The sequence below is a fragment of the Phycodurus eques genome, chromosome 12 (assembly GCF_024500275.1).
Source record: "Phycodurus eques isolate BA_2022a chromosome 12, UOR_Pequ_1.1, whole genome shotgun sequence".
Classification (NCBI taxonomy): domain Eukaryota; kingdom Metazoa; phylum Chordata; class Actinopteri; order Syngnathiformes; family Syngnathidae; genus Phycodurus; species Phycodurus eques.
In genome coordinates, this window is record NC_084536.1 from 9,918,349 (window position 1) to 9,933,480 (window position 15,132).

The 15,132-nt window shown below is 39.8% G+C and overlaps 1 protein-coding gene across 8 annotated transcripts in view; it reads left to right on the top strand.

The window, feature by feature from the left end:
• The window catches only part of lrp1bb (low density lipoprotein receptor-related protein 1Bb), a 341,490-nt gene that overhangs the window by 203,678 nt on the left and 122,680 nt on the right, over positions 1–15,132 (top strand). For all 8 annotated transcript variants that reach the window (XM_061691330.1, XM_061691337.1, XM_061691332.1 and 5 more), the window contains 6 exons: positions 868–1,113; positions 4,542–4,739; positions 5,035–5,239; positions 7,084–7,248; positions 7,482–7,726; positions 14,165–14,296. In XM_061691330.1, coding sequence (XP_061547314.1) covers positions 868–1,113; positions 4,542–4,739; positions 5,035–5,239; positions 7,084–7,248; positions 7,482–7,726; positions 14,165–14,296 — 1,191 coding nt within the window. The remainder of the gene's footprint in view (positions 1–867; positions 1,114–4,541; positions 4,740–5,034; positions 5,240–7,083; positions 7,249–7,481; positions 7,727–14,164; positions 14,297–15,132) is intronic.

Here is a 15,132-nt window from a genome sequence, read left to right on the forward strand (position 1 = left end):
AGTGCGAGGGAGAGAAGAATAGTTGGAGTGTACAGGTAGCTGTGTAAGAGTAGCACTTGTGATTATTTTTTTCCATTACGTTGTTGCTGTGTGTGTGTAGGTACAGTATTGTACATGTTTGCCTATTGCAAGATGGTGTATGAGCAGCAAAGAGTTGTCAAAAGTCAAGCTCCGATATTGTACTGCTCAAAACCTCCTAGTTACTACAAGCAGCAGAAAAGAACACAGGAAGAAAAAATATAAAACAAAAAATTAAATGCAATATTCATCAAATACATTAACACTGCATAACAAAGGCATACAGTTCAAAGTGCCTATCTAAGTTTATAAGACCATCCATCCATCTATCTATCCATCTATCTATCCATCTATCTATCTATCTATCTATCTATCTATCTATCTATCTATCTATCTATCTATCTATCTATCTATCTATCTATCTATCTATCTATCTATCTATCTATCTATCTATCCATCTATCACAACATTACATTACTAGGTATGTAAATATTTAATTATTAGTCTGATCACAGATTAGGGCAGCATGATGACCGAAGGTACTCACCACTCGCAATCACCCTGCGACTGATTTGGGCTAGAATAGGCTCCAGTTCTATCACCCTTAACAGAATAAGCAGTATAGAAATAGAAAAAGTATAGAAATGTAAGAAAGGATGGAGGTTACAAATTACACACATTTTTAAAATGTGCCTTCAAAATTCTGCGATGCCCAAAGATAGCAGGGCTAGGCTCCATCTCACCAACGATCCTAATGAATTTAAGCAAAAATGGATGGCTGGACATTTAAAATGTGTCTCCTCTACCAGTGTCCTGATTGTGAGACATGTTGCCATTTGTTTACCCCAGACATGTGTCTCGTGGCCCGAGGGGGCTGCAGCCACATGTGCACCGTGGCACCAGGGAAAGGGGTTGTGTGTTCCTGTCCCCCTGGACTTCACCTGGACACCAGCAACAAGACATGCGAGGTAGTGGACTACTGCAACCGTCACCTGAAGTGCAGCCAAGTGTGTGAGCAGTACAAGACCACAGTGAAGTGCTCGTGTTATCCTGGATGGAGGCTTGACCCCGACGGAGACAGCTGCCACAGCACAGGTAACGCGTCACCCCAGGGACGCTGGGCCGTGCTGCGGTTGCATTTGATCCTTTGACTCACTAGCTTCTTTACAACTTGGAATCATTGCTGTTGTGCTGTTGTTGCTGACCACAGTGTTTGGAACTTTAATGAGAGAGCCATATAATGGTGCCTATTAATAAACATGAAGATATATTGTCAGACAAAAAAAAAAAAAAAGACAACAGTAACTTTTGTTGAGTAGCATTAAGCCTTGGCTATGGAATATTTTTGATAGTTTTATGCAATGGCTCAACAAATTTTATTTTAAAGTGAACCCACATATATCACAGGGGATATGTTCCAGATCTAGCTGGAATTGGTGAAAATCCACAATATAGAGAGAACATATGAAAACATTTTTTTAAAAAACATTTTACACCTACCACATGCTTTAAACAGATTTTATGTTACTCAGAAACACTTTTAAACACATTGTAAATGTGGCATGAACAACTGCACTTTCATTTTCACACTTCCACATCTTTCACCAGGCCAGACCCCACCTTTGAAAGCCACACGTTCCAAGTCAGAGATATACTGTGGAACGTGAAGATAAAGATTAGGGGGTGAATCGCGGCTGGTCATGTCAATTATGAGAGATAAATGCCAACACGTTGGAAGTTGGACATGTTTACACACCTGACATAACCAGAGAATGAGGAACACCATGTAAAAAATAAATAAATAATAAAAAGTCCTCCCATTGAACTCAAATCATGCGGTATGGCATGAGAAAGTTTCTCAACTTTTGAATGGCAGTGTAGTTCATGTTTTGTTTGTTTGTACTGTGATACATTTGCATATTTATTAAAACAAATGTATAAATAACTGGAAAGTTTTTTTTTCTTTTCTCAGTTTTTGAACTGTTAAGAGCAGTGCTACTCTGAAAAACAGGAAAAGAAGGTGGTTTGTGAGGTCTTATTCAATCTCATTCAATTATCCAAGACATGTGAGTGCTTACTGGTGTATGTCTATTTCTATCTGCATTGATGCTGAGTGATAGAGGTGGGCACCCACAAACCGCAGCTTTCATCACCTTTGCAGACATTCTCTTAAAACCTAATACAAACGCTGACACTTTGTCAATGTTCCTTCTGAGTACTTCCGATTTTGTAATTGAATAAGTTAGTTTTCACGAGACTGCTCTGTAACCACTTAAAATAAGACAGCTATTCACACATATACCATTGGCTTGTCATAGCCAGATTAATGGACCTTGTTTTGATTACTTACTTCTCCATTTTCATTTCAAGACTGATGGCATTCGCAACTCTAATCACACATTAACGCGAAAGAGAACACAACCATTTTCTCTTTGGAAGGTGATCAGGATTGGTGCGTTTTGTCATAAATCATACTTTGCATGCAAACAAAAACAATTTAATCTGGAGAGAGGTGTTATTGGATTCTTTGTGATGTCCCAAGTGCAGAGCCTCGCCTCATTTTTCTTTGCGCATTCCAGTAATAAAAGCCTTTCTTGGCAAAATCTGCATGTGCAGATGTTTTTTTGTGTGGTGTCATTGAAGCTTATTAGGACGACGTGTGTCATTGAAGCAAGGGCGCCATTTTAATTGCATTTTTGTGTCAGGATTTACTTGACAGTTTAGAGGACACCCACACACACACACCTAGACACACACACAAGCATATATATATATATATATATATATATATATATATATATATATATATATATATATATATATGTGTGTCCCCTGCGACTGACTGGCGACAAGTTCGGGGTGTAGTCCGCGGGCGTGCTGGAGCCTATCGCAGCTATCATCGGGCAGGAGGCGGGGTACACCCTGAACTGGTTGCCAGTCAATCGCAGGGCACATATAAACAAACAACCATTTGCACTCACATTCACACCTACAGCCAATTTAGAGTTGTCAGTTAACCTACCATGCATGTTTTTGGGATGTGGGAGGAAACCGGAGTGCCCGGAGAAAACCCACGCAGGCACGGGGAGAACATGCAAACTCCACACAGGCGAGGCCGGGGATTGATCCCCGGTCCTCAGAACTATGAGGCAGACGCTCTAACCACTAACTGGTCACCAGCCAATCGCAGGGCACGTATAAACAAACAAGCACTCACATTTACACCTACAGGCAATTTAGAGAATTCAATTAACCTGCGTGCCGGCTATATATATATATATATATATATATATATATATATATATATATATATATATATATATATATATATATACCGTGGGTATGGAAAGTATTCAGACCCCTCCCCTTAAATTTTTCACTCTTTTTTTATATTGCAGCCATTTGCTAAAATCATTTAAATAAATGATTCCACATTAATGTACACACAGCACCCCATATTGACAGAAAAAAACGGAATTGTTGAATCTTTTGCAGATTAATAAAAAAGAAAAACTGAAATATAAATCCTATAAATAAGTACACTCTGCCACTTCCGATCGCAACCAATTAATGTGAAAGACACAGGGCAGGCATGTCAAGTATCTCTCTTGAGCATGTATGTCTCTTCAGTGAATGTCCGTTAATTTCTCAATGACGGTTTTCTGATCTGTAGCTGCATCTATTTCGTGTTCCTGAAACTTACAGCTGTGTAATAACAATAAACTATATATAAAGGTGGAAAAAGTACTAATACTATGTACTCAAGTAGAAAAACAGATAAAACTGAAGAAATATACCTTACCCGCATTTATTATTATTATTTTTTTTTATTAAGCTTATAAAATTCTGAAACGCCTGAAGCTTTTGGTGTTTAGGCTGGCACAAGACACAACACATTCGGCACTAATCATTCTTGGAGCTGACAACATGAAACAATTCTCTTAAGTCCCTGTAAAGAGACAAATGTATGTCTTATAAATTTAGAGACCACAGAAAAGAGTGTTAACAACACTGCCAAATTTGAATGATATCTAGCTTGCTAGCAAACTGCAAGTCGCAATTGAACCGGATAACCGCTTATGCGAATTTATGTGCTAAAGTTCTCATCTAGTGAGAGAGGGGCAACTCATGCCAGGGCCCAAAACAAATCTGGAAAATTGAAATGGTGAAAAACCGTGTACTGCTGTGTCACCGCATTCTTATTCAGTACTACTGGTAGAGATTTGCTCATGCTTTCAGAAATTACCTTCAAACATTTACAGTATATGTATTTAACACATCTCTGAAAAATCTCCTTTGGTACCATAATGTAGTATTTGTCATTTGTTATTTCCTACCACTGAATATATCTATCGATAAAAACTGTTTAAGTAGTGGAGCTGTGTGTTGTATATTAGTTACTATTTAAATGAGATCCGAGTTTACCACTCAGAGTTGGTGTCACGCCATCAATTAACTGAGCCCCTGGTGTCACAGTCTCTATATAAACAAGCTCCTTCTTTCCTGTCACTTTCCCTGTTCAGATCCCTTTGAGGCTTTCATCATTTTCTCAATTCGGCACGAGATAAGACGAATAGACCTTCACAAGAGAGACTACAGCCTACTTGTGCCAGGGCTAAGGAATACCATTGCGCTGGATTTCCACTTTAACCGCAGCCTCCTTTACTGGACCGATGTGGTGGAAGATAAGATCTACAGGGGAAGACTATCTGAGACTGGCGGTAGGCCAACATATGAGCACATCGCCTATGTACACAAATGACTCAAGTGATGTACCGACAAAAGGGACTCTTGTGGGTGATAACAGGCCATTTTATCCACTGGCTTCGACACATATGTAGCTCTTATACAGCTGATAGTGTTTCTTTACAATTATATAAATAATAATTAAAAAAAAAAAAAACACTTCAACAACAATATTCTTTAAATTAATAATTTTCCTTGCAATGTGAGGAGACTGTTGCTGCATTGCCTGCTTACAGAATTGGTTGCATGACTGTATTTTTATTGTGTCAGGGGTGACTGGGATTGAGGTGATCATACAACATGGCCTGGCCACCCCTGAAGGTCTAGCCGTCGACTGGATTACAGGAAAACTGTACTGGATCGACAGTAATCTGGACCAGATAGAGGTTGCAAAACTTAACGGACATATGCGCACCACACTGATTGCAGGGGGTATGGAGCATCCACGGGCCATCGCTCTTGACCCAGGGCAAGGGTATGTACCACCTTCATTCACTTTTACTGTACTGCGAGCTGCGCTATCATCTGGCAATAGGAATATTAGAATAATAGCAATCTAGATTCCACAATTTGACGCCTTCTTTAATGCATGACAATAACATTTAATGACTAACAGGCTGCTATTTTAGAAAAACATACTTAAATGGCAGTTCCTATTGACTTGGGTCTACATGGAACAGTGAATCAGGTCAATAAACATGACTTTGTGTCAACATACAGTTGTGATAAATAGTCTACTCACCCCTGTTGAAATGCCAGGTTTTTGTGAGATAGAAAAATGAGAACAAGAAAAATCATTTAAAAACCTTTTCATCATTAAAATGATGATCCGTACAACTCAATTGATTTTTTTCCCATGTTTTTAATAGGAGAAGTGAAGATAACGTAAAAAATGTGGTTGCACAAGTGTGCACACCCTCATAACTGGGATGAGGCTGTGTTCAAAACTGACCAATCACATTCAAACTCATGTTAAAGCAGAGTTGGCAAACAGGTGAGGCGTTCTGGGCACGTCCCACCGGCCTACAGTTTGCACTGGCTTGTGCCCCCCATAGGGCTGCATTCTTCTTCCACCTTGACTAAGGCCCCAATTCCATCTGAGTAAAAACAGCCTCAAAGCATGATGCTGCCTCCATCATGCTTCCTGTAGGTATGCTGCTCAATAAAAGCAAAACATAAAAAAAAAGAGGAAAAGCCTTCTTAGACATTTGAAATTTATTCTGGGTAAACCTGAGCCACTTTAATGGTGGCAGGTGTGTGCTGACTGTGATTTAACATGAGTTTCAGTGTGATTGGTTAATTCTGAAGACAGCCACTTTTACACATGCAATACATGATTTTATGTTTATTTGTACTTTCCCTCTTGACAGCAAATACCCCCCCCCCCCCAATAGTATTTTTATGTCCGGTCTGTGTTGTTTGAATGCCCTTTCCAAGCAACCTTCACCTGAATCATCTAACAAGGAGTGTTGAGTTAAAAGAGGACTGTGTCTCTGCATACAGATGTTTAATATTGATATGTTGCAGTAACGAGGGTGCCCTCAAATTGGGAGCTTATCCCTGATTAATGCACCACAGTGCTTGAACCCTGACTCTATACTCAGGCAAGAATATTTCAGATTAAAGCCAAACCCAGACATTCCTAAAATCAATTTAACACTCTTAAGACTTGAGTAATCTGCTCCTGCTCTCTCCCCTATGGTACTCTTAACATATTTGGGAGGATGGCTAAATGTTATGGCCATCCAGAGAAGGATTAATGAATGCTCTCTGTGCTATTCCATTCACAAGTCATAATTCTAATTTAATTGCTTGAATCCACTCAAAGTAGAGGTTCATTGATCAGAGAGACCTTATCAAGTGAATAACGCTATTGAGCTGGACATGGCTATTTCGTCTTGACACAGTTTTGTTGATGTCACATTTTGTCTTTTGTTCAAGTTGACTTTGTGAACCAAAGCAAAATCTGTGTTGGCTCAGTTGCAGTACGGACTCTGGATATTGTTAATGGTCGCATCGATGGTGTTCATTTTCAGGCCTCACTGAGCTGTGAAAAGTCATAATAAAACAGATGGTCTCCGGTTTCAAGGTCTGCCGCAGGTTGTACTGAGGTCACGGCTGTTGTTCTGGGACAGTGACTGCATCTGTCATTAAGGGCAGTCAGTGGCAATTGGATTTTTGTTTGTTTTCGAGTACAATAAAATTAGCAACTCTGACAAGGTCTAAATATTTGAGTTAGGGTAACATACCTTTATAGCTTTGCTTGCTTGTGGATGCCTCAAAACTACTTGTCTGTTGATTTGTGTTTTGTAATCGTAGCATTCTCTTCTGGACTGACTGGGATGCTACGTTCCCCCGAATTGAGGCTGCATCAATGAGTGGACATGGTCGCCACATTGTGTTTAAAGATATGGAAATTGGAGCCTGGCCCAACGGACTGACACTGGATCACCTGGAAAAGAGGATTATTTGGACCGATGCACGGTACTAAAGCATATGTGTCTTGTTTTCCAGTATAAGAAAAGCGCTAGTCCCTTAGCAAATGTTGTATTACACTCACAATTCATGGTGAGAGCACTGTATAAAGAAGGATGTATACTATTTATTGATTTTAACTTGACAGCTCAGACTTGGAAATCCCTGTATCAACCCCCTTCCACACATTTGGAGAGTAGTTTCAACTTTGACATGGAGCTTTGGCGCACTCTCTTTAACAGCTCAGACGCCATTTTCTCAGCACTCTACGATGGTAGCGGCGTCATCGAGATCCTCAAAGGCCACGAATACCTGTCCCATCCTTTCGCTGTGTCTCTCTTCGGAGGAAATGTCTACTGGACAGACTGGAGGACTAACACTTTGACAAGAGCAAATAAGTGGACGGGACAAAATGTCACCGTCATCCAGAAGACAAGTGCTCAGCCTTTTGACCTGCAGATCTTCCATTCCAGTAGGCAACCACAAGGTGAGGAGTTCTGCTTTATTGGTAGAGCTAAGTGACAACTGATTCCCAGTACATGTTGTTATAATCTGATTTAGCCTAGCGTCACTGTCTGATGAAAATGTGTCGTTTTAAATGATTTAGCAGATCTATGTGATGACATTCATCACAGTACTATATACAGTGGAAACTCTGTTTCCGTATGCCAATGCTTTCGTATGCCTTAGTTTTAGTACAATTCATTTATTCATCGAAATTTTATCCCAATTTTCGTACACACAAAAATGCATGACTGGTCATTCATTTTATGGAATTGATGAACCATGCCATGTGAAAGTTGTGTGAAAAATGGTTCAACCAATGGCAAGGTAAACATTTACACAATGTAAATGTTTACATTCCCAACTAAAGGCATTAGCAAGCCTCCCAGTGTTCTTGGAAACTTTCGGTCAATTTTGGTAAAGCACATCCCGTCAAAAGTCAGGCCTTCAAAATAAAAGCACACCTGTATAATAACACATTTTCACCCCACTTTCTTTTTCCCCCATGGTAACATATTTAGCAGTGGTACTTGTTTTGTTTGTTTATTCAGTGCGACTGGTAGTTAGATTCACCGATATTGCCCAACTTGCCTGAGGTCTGCCGTCTGTTGTTTGTGCCTTAAAAACTCACATTGTGCCGTACTCCCTGCTTTGTTGAACCCTTTTTGCATAATACGTTAGAAAGTTCTAAGTGCCAACCATTTTATAAGGAATGTGAGAAATGCGCGAAATTCAATAAATAACCCGTAGCAAAGTGCAAAAACTGGTTATCTCTCTCCCCTCCTCACCATTTTCCATATGCCATCAAGAGTATTTAATAAAGGTAAAAGTTATGTTACATGTTGATTTATCCACTTCATTAGTCATTTATATTTTACACTCTTTACTGTATGTAAAACAATAGTTATTCCTTATAAAAAAAATTTTTTGTCCATATTTGGGGGTGTCTGTAATGGATTAATTGGATTGACATGAATTCCTATGGGAAATATTACATTGGTTTTCGTCCAATTCAGTTTTAGTGAGATTTTCTGTAACGGATTAACTATGAAAACTGAGGTTCTACTGTACTCATAATTTCTGCATCAGTGCAATAAATGGCTCAAGAGTGTTTTATGTTCATCTTAGCTTATAACACTGTACACCAAGGTACAAGGTCGTACTTAAAAAGGGGGACCACCACCCCAGTCTGCTAATCCAGAGGCCCTATCCCTGAGACCTATCAACCAAGACAACCCCACAACATCCAGAGCCTTCAGTTTTTTTGCCCTAAAATACTGTACATAAAATACCCTATATTATACCCATAAATTCAATAGCATCCCATATTATTAGCCAAATATTTTGGATACACATCAAAACCTTCAAAAACCTTAAAATTTATTCACCTTATGTTTCTTTAAATATGTCCTAATGAGTTTTCATTTTTAAGACGACATATAAATCTAATCTAATCTAAATAACCTCCCGATTCATTTGGACTATGGGCAAGTTTCCAAATGCAATACTCCCAGCAACATTTGAGTGCAAAGCGTGCACCATGCATAAATGAGTATTATCATAATGGTAATCGGGTTTACGTCTATTTAATGCTTCCTCTGCTTTCCCCAATGTGTCACCAATTAATTATCCTTCCCTTCCTTGTAGCGCCATTAGCATTATTGTTCACCATAGATAAATGTCATCAAATGGGGGGACTATGTTTCTCAAGAAGAGCATGCCTAATCCTTTCTTCTATAAATATTTTTTTTTAAATGCAGCATATGTGTGTGCGTGTGTGTGTGCATGCTGCACCCTTAACGTTTGGTTGAGAGGAAGGAGAGGAATGGCTGTGATGTGATATGACGAAGTATGAAAATTCAATATGCAGCTGCTCTCAGATGACATCGAATGGCGTTTCACTGGAGGCTTTTGAAACACAAAGCTTCACCACAAGTGTAGGCGAACAATATTTTGAACATTAGAAAGCACACAACAGTCCTATTACTGTAATTTGCATAAATCATAAATGGTAGATTTTTGCCACCATCAACAACCACAAAGAAACCTGCTTGTATAGCCTAATGAGAAAGGTACGTAAAACACGGTCTATATGTACCTCAAGGTCATTAATAGTACTACATGCTACAGCATACACATTGACATCTGCCTGCCTGACAGTCAGAGGTTTCATGTTTGGATTTCCTTCCTTCCCTCCCACATTCCAAAACATGTTTGTTAGGGTCATTGGAGACTCTAAATTGCTCATAGGTTTTTTTTTGTGTGTCTAAAAGTGTCCTGTGATTGACTGGCAACCAGTCCAGGCTGTTCCCGGCTCTTGACCAGCGTCACCTGGGATAGGCTCCAGCTCTCTTGTGACTTGAAAGGGAAATTAAAACCTATTTCTTTTTTTTTCTTTTTTTTTTTGCTAGAATACATTGTATGTGCCAGAACTAGTTAAAAACACGGTATTCTGATTAATATTGAATTTGTGAAATAAAACCTAAACAAAATAATGAATCAATCTTCATCTAACTCAGGGGACTGCCATGTTGGGCAATATCACACTCTGCTGTCGACCAACATTGTCACAACTACTCTCGCTTATTGGTTCCGCTATATGCGGAACATCACGTAAAACAGGTTAGCGAACTCCCTGTCTATACTGCAATAACTAGCATAACTACGGGTTGATGACATGATGGTTTGAACTCGAAATTACTAAAATTTTGTTCATCAGTCTGTAGTTAGGGGTTTAGTTCCCCTTTAACAGAATATTCGCTATAGAAAATGGATGCATGGATATGTTTTTTTTCTTCAAAGAGGGTACGATGTTATTGTGTGAATTAGGATGTCGTCACATAAATTTAATTGCAAAATATATTCATGGATTCAGATGGAGCTTGTTGTTCATGATTTTCACTGTGTTTTTCTAATTACAAAAATATTCAGAGAGAGAATTACAGTATAATTATGACTCGGATGTATTTTTTTGTCATTAAGATCACTTTCAGCTAAATGTCTAGTATATTAATGTAATTGAACAGTTATTTATAGGCAGGCAAGCAACATGAAGTTATAACAATAATATAATGATGTGTTTTGATGAAGCAGATTTTTGTAGAAGGAAGCATTTGTTACAACAAACCAGAGCAACAGTTAGCAACTTGTTTTCTGATATTGAAATTAATGGCAGTGCATGTATGTATTCTCAAGATTATTTTGGAAGGTCACACCATTTTTTTGAAAGGTCACATGCTTCTTACGAGTGGAGTGGCTCAACTGTGTAGTGCGTGTGACAAGGTTGCACTTTGTACTTTGAAACTTTGAGGGATACGAAGAATATGCTTAGGATATATGGGTCAATATCACTATAAAAGTGCCTTTGGTGTCCTCATCAGAATCAGTCGGTCATTATAAAAATGTAGCAGATTAATGACATTCTGAGGTCTTATTTTCAGTGGCCAAACATTTGCACACATACCAGTACAGTGACAAGTCTCTTAAAGTGTCCTTCCTTCATTTTATACCTTTTTTTCCCCATTGGATGTTTATGAGTTTGGCATGCCAAAGTTTTTAATAAAATGATATAATGTTATGTTTCGTAATTTCAGTCATATAATGTGTAGAGTACACACTCAGCTAAGTTGCTAAGTGAAGGTCCACCATGCACTCATTAATGCTAACATTAGCCAAACATGTCCAAAATGTCATCGTCCACCCTGCAAGCTCACATATATTGATATTTGCATGTAGGCATTATCCTCTTGCAGTTAGTTTATTTTTTAATGTGTGTGGGCTTGACCAATATGCATTTCCGACAGCATAATATCTACTTAATACAATGAATATGGACTTCAATGGAACAGCTAAAAGGGGAGGTCTCAAAGGCACCTTATGATGATAACTTCAGCTCAATCAGAGCTGAAGTTACAGTACACCTCTCTACCATTTTGTGATGGTGGTCGTGGGACTGATGGTTGTGAGTTCTTTGGAAGGATGCCATTTTTTTTTTTTTTTGGGGTCTTGTTCGGCTGTTAGGTCAAGCAGAATGGAGGCTCTGTATCCTTTTTATGTCAGAACAGTTTTACTGGGTTACAGTGGAGTTTTTAAGCTGCCACTGTGGTTTCTTAGTATTATAATAGATATTTGTTGAGAATCAAAGTTGATCAGTCGAACAGAAAAGGGTTTCTCGAGGGGAGTGAGAAAAGAAGACAACAAAAGACAAAGCACTAACTATAAACAAGATGGGGGCGGGGGGGGGGTCAAGGCTCCCAGGCACTGCCTAACAGCCAACCGCAGGCGGGACGCAAGGAACTGAGAGAAGAGGAGGAACCAGGCCCGAGGAGTGACAGGGGGGTCGCACTGCCCCCCACCAGTAGCGAGAGTGGGGGACCAAGGCGGGCGTCAACTGGCACCGCCCCAGCACCCGCGGAACATGGGTGAGTCCCCCATCAACGCTTCCCGCGAGGCCAATACAGTGGTCCGCACCTAGCCCCCCCGACATCGGGAAGGAGTAAAGAAAGCCCCTCCCCACAAATGCCGGAACCGCAAACACAGGGTCAAGAAAAGAAGATCCCCAGGCCATGCATTTGGACAGAATATACGAGACTTTCTGCGTAACCTTTGGAAGCATGCCCATTTGGAAGGGCCCTTGGTATATGTGACTCCTACAGTATATAAGATGATTGGAGTACAGACTTTAAGAGAAGAGGGCACCTTGTACCATAAGAGGACGTGTATGTTTCTGAGTTTGGATGGAGAGCGACGAGTTGCCATCACGATGATTGCATGTACAATACAGTGCTAATTGTGATTTAGTGTCCAGGGTTCAATCTTCAGTATTGCACCCCATATGGCTGAACTCTTTGTGCCAGAAATGTGCAGGCATCTTTGCAAACTTTAAGTCATCTATCAAGGGTATAAAAAGCGGTACCATGCCAATGACCAATTAATGTCTACTCCTCCTTTCCTCTGTCACACATCCATTGCTTAATTTTAAACTGCTTACTATTTCAGCTGAAAATGTCAGTGAGTTGACTTGACTGATAATTAAACTGTCACTGTATTATCTTAACTAATATGATCTTTCTTTCACGTGAATGTGCTCTGTCTTTGTACGCACTATCCATCTATAAGTAGAAGTTCTGTGAACATTCACGAGTGAAAAGGCAAATAATGTTTGACTGTAAGGACAGAGTGTGTTTCATTGACCGTGTCGACATTGTGAGTTGAAGGCTCACCTGAAGCACATATACACTATATTGCCAAAAGTATTCGCTCACCTTTCTTGACTCAGATATAAATTTAAGTGACATCCCATTCTTAATCCATAGGGTCTAATATGACATTGGTCGACCTTCTGCATTTATAACTGCATAATTAAACTTTTCTGGGAAGGTTTCCCACAAGGCTTAGGAGTGTGTTTATGGGAATTTATGACAATTTTTCCAGAACCACATTTGTGAGGTTACACATTGATGCTGGACTTGAAGGACTGGCTCTCAGCCTCTTCTCTAATTCATCCAAAAGTGTTCGATAGGGTTGAGATCGGAATCGTGCAGGCCAGTCAAATTGATCCACATCAAACTCTTTCAGCCATGTCTTTATGATCCTTGATTTGTGTTGATCCTTGATGACTGATGCACAGTCATGTTAAAGCAGGAAGGGGCCATCTCCAAAATGTTAACACATAATTGCAAATGTCCTAAATATTAGCCCTGAGCTCCAGTGAAAGGAACAAGAGATTTTGGACAGTCAAATAGTTTGGGGATTACCCCTTCCTGTTCTGTGCACTGGCGTACAAAGCAAGGTCCATAAAGACATGGATGAGAGTTTGGTATGGATCAACTTGACTGGCCTGCACGATTCCGACCTCAACCCTATAGAACACTTTTGGATGAATTAGAGAAGAATGGACAAAAATTCCCATCAACTACCTTGTTGAAAGCCTTCCCACAAGAGTTGAAGATGTGACAGCTGCAAAGGATAGACCACCATCATATTAAATCATATGGATATAGGGTGGGATATCACTTAAAATCATGTGAGTCAAGGCAGGTGAGCGAATACTTTTGAAAAAATAGACTATTTCTGGTGACTTTCCCTTTAGACGGACTGTTTTTTTTTTTTTAAACCATTTACTTTATTAGCATTTTGTTTTCTTTTGTTTAAACAAAATGTTCTGTATAGTAAATAGGTCACAGTAAATAGGTTTTCTTCAACACTTTCTGAACATTCACAATTTAGATGCTTTATCTCCCTTTTTCACTTCACAGCAGAAACTGTTCTCTCGTCCTTTTTTGACATTGAAGTCAGCATTTTCATTGGAGTCTTGTGAAAACAGGCATATCTGTTTTCTTGCCATTTCAACATTTGAGGTCTCAAAGATCCTCTCTGTATTTGTTTTCTTTTCTCTTTTTGCGCATCTCCTTCCTATCAGCCTCCAATCCTTGTGACGAGAATGATGGGCGCGGTCCCTGCTCACATCTGTGTCTCATCAATTACAACTCCACTGCATCCTGTACCTGTCCACACCTTATGAAGCTCTCGCCCGACAAACAATCCTGCTTTGGTGAGCATAAAGATTCGTCATTTTTCATACTTTCTTTTCATGACAGTGGAGATGTAGAGGAGGATATCTGCAATTACGGGAGCGCTGTTTCATTGACATCAACAATACTGGCTTTGTTTAAATGGACAAAAAAAGTCGTTGTGTCCAATTTTAAACAAGACAATTTTCAGCCCTTGTGTGGTTTCATGATTTGTTCATCGAATTTTCATTCCTAATCTTATGATGTTTCGCACAGTATGTATGTTTGTTCCTAAACTGTAACATGTCCATTATGCTGAAAACGTGGAGCCTAAAGTTTGTGTTAGCTGAAAATAAATGTATTTGAAATTTGACAGAACTCAGAGAGTTTTGTTAACAACTCTGCCAAATTTGAATGATTTAAAAAAACAGCAAATATGTTAAGTGAGGCTTCAAAATGGTGAAAAATTAAGCCATGCACGCCACTCTTGAACGCTCTGGGAATGTCTGCTGAATGTGCTGAAACCATGCACCACTGAACTGTCAACTGTCAATCAGATAGCACTTCTATGACCTGGAAAAATGGATGCCGGGTCATCGCGGGGCGTTCCCACGCCGTAACAACGAGGCGCTCTAAAGCTACCACACTAGCGCGAAGGCCCTTCCACACACTGGCTGTCACGTCTGACTTTTTTCCCCTCGTACTCTTCTGCCTTCTCTCTGTGATGTGTGCGTATTCACTCCCTACAACGAGGCGCTCTAAAGCGCCCAAGCCAGCCCAAAGTTCCGGTACACCTACTGGCTGTCAAGTCGCTCTTCCGTCTTTCTTTCTCTGCGTGACGTGCTCACACTCACGGCAGACAAAGAGCCACCCAAAG